The sequence below is a fragment of the Egretta garzetta genome, unplaced genomic scaffold (genome assembly GCF_000687185.1).
Source record: "Egretta garzetta isolate BGI_Z169 unplaced genomic scaffold, ASM68718v1 scaffold505, whole genome shotgun sequence".
Classification (NCBI taxonomy): Eukaryota; Metazoa; Chordata; class Aves; order Pelecaniformes; family Ardeidae; genus Egretta; species Egretta garzetta.
The window spans coordinates 434,655-440,651 of NW_009259711.1; the positions used below are offsets into that span (position 1 = coordinate 434,655).

A 5,997-nucleotide genomic window follows, 5' to 3' on the forward strand; every position below is an offset into this window, starting at 1 on the left:
AGATAAAGACTCGGAGGGTGAAGACGATGGGAAGCACAATCACAAGTCAACTGATTTGTCATGCCATGAGCCTTCTCCCCGCGCCGCTTGCCAACTGCAAACATGGAAGGGGCTTGCTTTAATTAATAGCAGGTCTCAGCAGACCACTGGAGGCAGTGGCACTTGTTTTCAGGTCATCTGGTCCTAATAGGCTCACACTGGGAGGTGATTTGTTGCTAACTGACAGCAGAGATCAGTTAATGAGGGCCGAGGCCTTACAATCCAACGTAATGAACCGCAGGGCTATTTCTACATTATTTGTCATCATCATTAAAAAAAAAAAAAAAAAAAAAAAAAAACCACAAAATTGCTCGAGGAGACGTTGGTTATTAATCCAGATATTTACAACATAAAAATCACTGCCTGCTCTGCAGGATTTTCTCTAGGCTGCTCTGCGTCAGGAATTGAGCACGCAATAAGTGGTGCTACGGATTGGCAGGGCACAAGCTATTCTGCGGTGACACACACATCGGTAGTGTCCCCAAGGGCTCGTCTACACGGGGACGTTGGTGCACAGCGACTTCATCTCGTTTTCGCACACCCTCAGCGCCACAGCATGCTCCACTTTGGAAGCAGATCTCCTTCCAATGCCAGGAAGGAGAAAGTATCCATGAAGGCTGCTGCCCTTCCCCGCTCCCCCAACTACATCAGCGCATCCAAGGAAATCCCCTGCCTCCCCGTAACAATATTCTGACTCTCAGAGCACCAGAGCTACAAAACCACTGCTATTACAGAGCTCACGGGACTCTTTGCACATGCTAAGGGCATCCCAGTGGAAGCCCCGTCCAGGGGGGCCATCGTGGCACTTCCACAGCAAGGGAGAAACAACCTCTTGGCATCCGCACCGCTGAAGGAAGATTTCACACACAGAATCACAGAACCACAGAATCCCAGAATCATCCCAGAATCCCAGCATGGCAGGGGTTGGCAGGGACCTCCTGAGATCACCCAGTCCCACTCCCCTGCCCAAGCAGGCTCACCCAGAGCAGGGGGCACAGGACAGCGGCCAGGCGGGGGTTGAATATCTCCAGAGAAGGAGACTCCACAGCCCCCCTGGGCAGCCTGGGCCAGGGCTCGGGCACCCTCCAAGTCAAGAAGCTCTTCCTCACGTTCACCTGGAGCCTCTTCTGCTTTAGTTTGTGCCCATAGCCCCTTGTCCTGGAGCTGGGCACCACCGAGAAGAGTCTGGCTCCATCCTCGTGACACCCACCCTTAAGGTATTTGTACGTGTTGATGAGATCCCCTCTCAGCCTTCTCTTCTCCAGAGAATTTCCTCTTGCACAAGGCTGAAATGCTGTAACTACAGAATACTGTGGCACCATCTTTCCTCATGGTGCTTTTAAAACTGTTCCTGTAATGGACAGCTGAAGTGTGCAAGATAACCAGGCACTGGGGCTCCTGCTGGAGATGCATCTACAAGTCACATGGACAGATTAATCCCAGCATCGTTCCAGTTTCTGCATTTATTCAAAGCTTCTTGCTCTGTACAGACCACCAGCTCCATCACCACCAGGGAGTAAACGGTACAACTAACGGAGGGACAAACCACCACAGGACGAAGAACTGATCTGCCATCGGCAGCCTGATGAGCCACCCACGTGTCACCAAGGGTGACAGCCACCCTGCAGTAACTGTAGGCCACTCCTGGTTTGCTGCCATTTCTTTGATCTACACGTCTCAGTGCGTTTCTCACAGCACTGCTGATGCTCACTTCTGCACTCTGAACCTGTCTTTCTGCCTCAGCTACTTTGCAGTCAGCCGAGGAGGAACCAGATATTTTGAAGACCTGCATCAGCTGTCCCAACACGGACCTCTCCGCTCGCCGCCCAGCTGGGTTCCTTACCAAAGCCTGTCAGCTTCTCAAGGTGACAAAACTCTGCCAACATGACTCCTCCGTGTCTCCTGCCCTCTATCTGCCCCTGTTGCCAAAATGGAGAGGAGCATTAATGCCAGCAACGTGGAACCGGTCACCAGCCCTCTGCTGCAGCCGTGCTGCGGTGGAAGGCAGGTTGTGAGCAGCAGCGGCACGTCAAGCTGGAGAGCTTCACTTTACTAATTCACAAGGTGGAAAAAATACTGAACTAAGGGCCGAGGAGGACAGTCAAGCTCTCCCATGCCACGCAGTGAGACAGTGGACAGTGAACGGCTGCTAACCCAAGTGTTGAGGTTGGTGGGACAGGGATTCAGATTGTACTTCAGCGGCGGAAGCATGGAGCTGGTGTGGACACACCTCGAGGGGGGGTATGAAGCATGGGAGCTCACACCAAACACAGCCTGGGTTAATTATATATAGATACAGGTGGCACAGAGGAGCAGGACGGCAGCCAGCGAGCAAGCCAAGCCAGCAGTATGGAAAACTATGGAGGAGAAGCATTCCAATAAAATGGAGAATTTCCACTCAAAACTATGAGGCACTTCACCAGCTCTACGCTCTTTGCTGCCACCAGTGCAGAGCTGCCTGGCAGCTGCAGAGCAGATAGACACGCTTTGTGCCGGGATCTGCTGTCCACCACGGACTTGCTGTGCCAAGCCGCTCACTGCCAGCTCCCAGCCAGGTGCTCCTGCCTCCATAGCTCTCCTAATGATCCGCACCCTGCTCTAGATAAACATTTCATAGAATCATAGAATGATGGAATGTTTTGGGTTGGAAGGGACCCCTAGAGGTCACCCAGCCCAACCCCCCTGCAGGGAGCAGGGACATCTCCAACCACATCAGGTTGCTCACAGCCCCGGCCAACCTGGCCTTGGATGTTCCCAGGGATGGGGCCTCCACCCCCTCTCTGGGCAACCCCCGCCAGGGTTTCACCACCCTCACTGGAAAGAATTTCTGCCTTATCTCTAGTCTAAACCTGCCCTGGTTTAGTTTAAAGCCACCACCCCTTCTCCTGTCACAGCTGTCTCTACTAAAAAGATTTCCCCCGTCTTTCTTATGGGCCCCCTTTGCAGCCTTTCAGTACTTAATCAGGTCTCCCCGCAGCCTTCTCTTCTCCAGGCTGAACAACCCCAACTCTCTCAGCCTGTCCTCGTAGCAGAGGGGCTCCAGCCCCGAAACAAGCCCACACAGCTTTTTCCCCCCAGGTGAATCGGGGAACCTGGGTAGAAATGGAGTGGCGAGCAGCCTGAGCGTTGACCTCCTCCCATGGCACAGTCTGTTTGCAGAAAAAAATGCCTGAGAAAGGATGTCTGTGGCTTGAGAAAAGGGAAAAAAAAAGTCTTGGCCAGAGGTAAAAACTACAAACTGCTGTGGGGGTCTTTAACGTTCCAGCAGAAAAGGTACAACCATATGTTTCAGAGGCTTATTTGGAAACTCAGCCTAAGAAGTAACCTCCGTAAGTCGCTCCTGAAAAATGTACCTGCCTCCCTGGGAATTAGGTGACCCTGCTAAAGATGCCGACCCGAGCTTCTGGGGAATCTGAGCATTAAAAGCCTGAAGACTGCGCCACGAGACCACAACTTTAGCAGTGTTAAGAGCTCCTCTCTTACAGATTACTTGGGATATGACTTGAGCACCGTTTCCACCTTGAATGCTGTCCAGAGGTGATGGATACCAAGCACTGTGGTTCTATCAATGCAAGGTGTTGACCCACCAGGAGAACACCTCCAAAAGCCTGCCCCTGTTCAGCATGTCAGCCGTCACGCTATTGCTCCGCAGCCTCAGAGTCACCCTTTTAACTTGGACTGGGCTAATTCACCGCAAATTAATGCTCATGCGGATAATCTGAGTCCACCCAGCAGCAAAGCCCCGGTGAAGAAACCCAAGGCAGGGTTGTGCATGAAGCCATCAGCAGTAGAAGCCTCCTTCTATTGAAAAGTTTGGGCATGCACGGACAGAGACACCTCATGGTTAAAATATTTTTTGGTTCTGTAGACTGAATTCTGTCAATTAAAAGATAAACATGCTTGGCAATTCAAACAAACATCTCAAAAGCACTGCAGTAAGGGAGCAGTTACTTGGTAGTGAAATATATAGATATAAAGCGTTACCCACTGCTATTGAGACAGCACTTATGACAGCTCCCAAGTAGCCCTGGATGAACTTGGATGTCGGAGAAGGCTTTGGAAAGAAAAACAAAACATATTTTCAATAAACAAACTTCTGGTTATTAAAATGCAACCAAGCTTGTTTTGTTTTGTTTGGTTTGGGTTTTTGGTTTATTTGTTTTAAACCCGAGACAGGTTTAATTTTGTCATATTGTTCTGTGACACATGGTCTGTCATCTAGCAGCGGCAAAAGCAAGGAAAATTGTAGCCTCATGAGCAAGGTTAAAGGGAATGGAAAATTAATTGGCATCAGAAAATTATAATAATAGCAGCTTAAAGGAAGTATGTGAATGAAATTCAGCAAATGGTACAAAATTAGCATTCTTACCGAGCAGTGATGAACCCCAAACTCTCCCCATTAAATAGCTGGCTTTGCAACGTTATCTCAATGAGCTGGATGGTTTCCAGCTCAGTTTCCCATCTTGAGCTTCCCACATCCCGACATGGGATGAACGAAGCCTAAAGTGATGGAAGAGAGCAGGACCAGCCCCACCGCTTCCCAGCACCGCTGCTGGCGGCGCACGCAAAGTCCTCGGGAGATGGCAGCGTGATCATGGAGCCGCCTTCTGCTACCCAAAAACCCAAACACCATTTTGCTCTGTGCTCGTTTACATATCCGATTAAACCATTTCATACCAGTTAGAACCATATACTGGTTCAGCTCAAAGGCACTGAGCGTTACGTATGTGCCTCGAGTGATTTTGAGATCCTCATGCCATCTACAGCTGAGGTTTAAAATGGAAGCCTACGCAGGAGAATGGCCAATCTATAAACTCATCACAGAGCTGACTCCGGAGTTTCTATTAACAGCGAAGAGAAAAGACTTATGTTTCCGTGTCAAAACAGACCCAACGCGCCGCACGCGCTGCATATGTTGGGTCTCCTCACCTTTGTCGCGTTGCGGTTTGCATAGTTGACGCAGGCATTGTGGCTCTGATTCAACCACTAAAGAGGAAAGGAGAAGAGACAGGCATGAACATAACTTTGCAAAAATAATAATTTAAAAAAAATAATCTACAAACGTGCAAGTGCCACAGGAAAACTCATGTCCCTTTTGACCTGCTCACACTTTGCCACCTCTTTTCAAAGGCTCATGCATGCCCTACATCTGATTTAATGCCCTTCAAAGTGAGAGATGGAAATCCCAAGGCACCCAGTGCCCAGAGGGCAGCTCTGCTTCCCTGAACACTTGACATGCAATTCTTCTCCTGGCCCAATCCACCTCCACACCACACCTCGGTGCTATTGGGCTTTATTTTTGTCAGGGCCAAATCCATGCTGCTGTTAAGACGCTGCAGTAAGCCCAACAGCCATTTCGTCAGTCGCTTATTAAGCTCCATGGTTCTCAAACAGGGGGTCATAGGAGGCTTCAGCTGAGGAACAGGAGATGAGCAGAGGTACCGTCTAATGGATACAGATGCCACTAAGCTGGTATTTCTGTCCACAACTTTTTCATAGACTCATAGAATTGTTTAGATTGGCAAAGCCCTTTAAGCTCCCCCAGCCCAACCGTTCCCCTACCCCTGCCATCCCACCCCCAAACCCTGGCCCTCAGCACCGCCTCTGCCCGGCTGTTAAATCCCCCCAGGGCTGGGGACTCGACCCCTTCCCTGGGCAGCCACTTCCAGTGCTTGAAGTGCTTTTTTGTCACCAAAGCAGCATGGCAGCAGCGGGGGATGAGTAGCACCATGCTCCTGAAGGGGTTTTGCCCACAGCAACTGCTGCCAGTGTAAAGAAAATTATAGTTTTCATCCCCAAAACACCACATTCCCACTTCACAGTGTGTCAGAACTGGACTCCTCTCCAGCTGCAACCAGAACTAAGACAGACGAGTAGAAATGAAGTGAGGGTGAGGACAGAGGCACTAAACCATGGGGATCAGCCCAGTCATTCCCGAGTTCACAGCCCAAGAGCACG

General features: G+C 50.3%; 1 protein-coding gene across 1 annotated transcript in view; it reads right to left on the reverse strand.

Moving 5' to 3' along the window:
- Positions 1 to 5,997, reverse strand: part of SFXN5 (sideroflexin 5) — a 101,708-nt gene that overhangs the window by 51,708 nt on the left and 44,003 nt on the right. Inside the window, exons 8-9 of the mRNA XM_009639032.2 lie at positions 4,969 to 5,025; positions 4,028 to 4,093 (exon numbers count right to left, since the gene is read on the reverse strand). Of these exons, the coding sequence (XP_009637327.2) occupies positions 4,028 to 4,093; positions 4,969 to 5,025 (123 nt within the window). The remainder of the gene's footprint in view (positions 1 to 4,027; positions 4,094 to 4,968; positions 5,026 to 5,997) is intronic.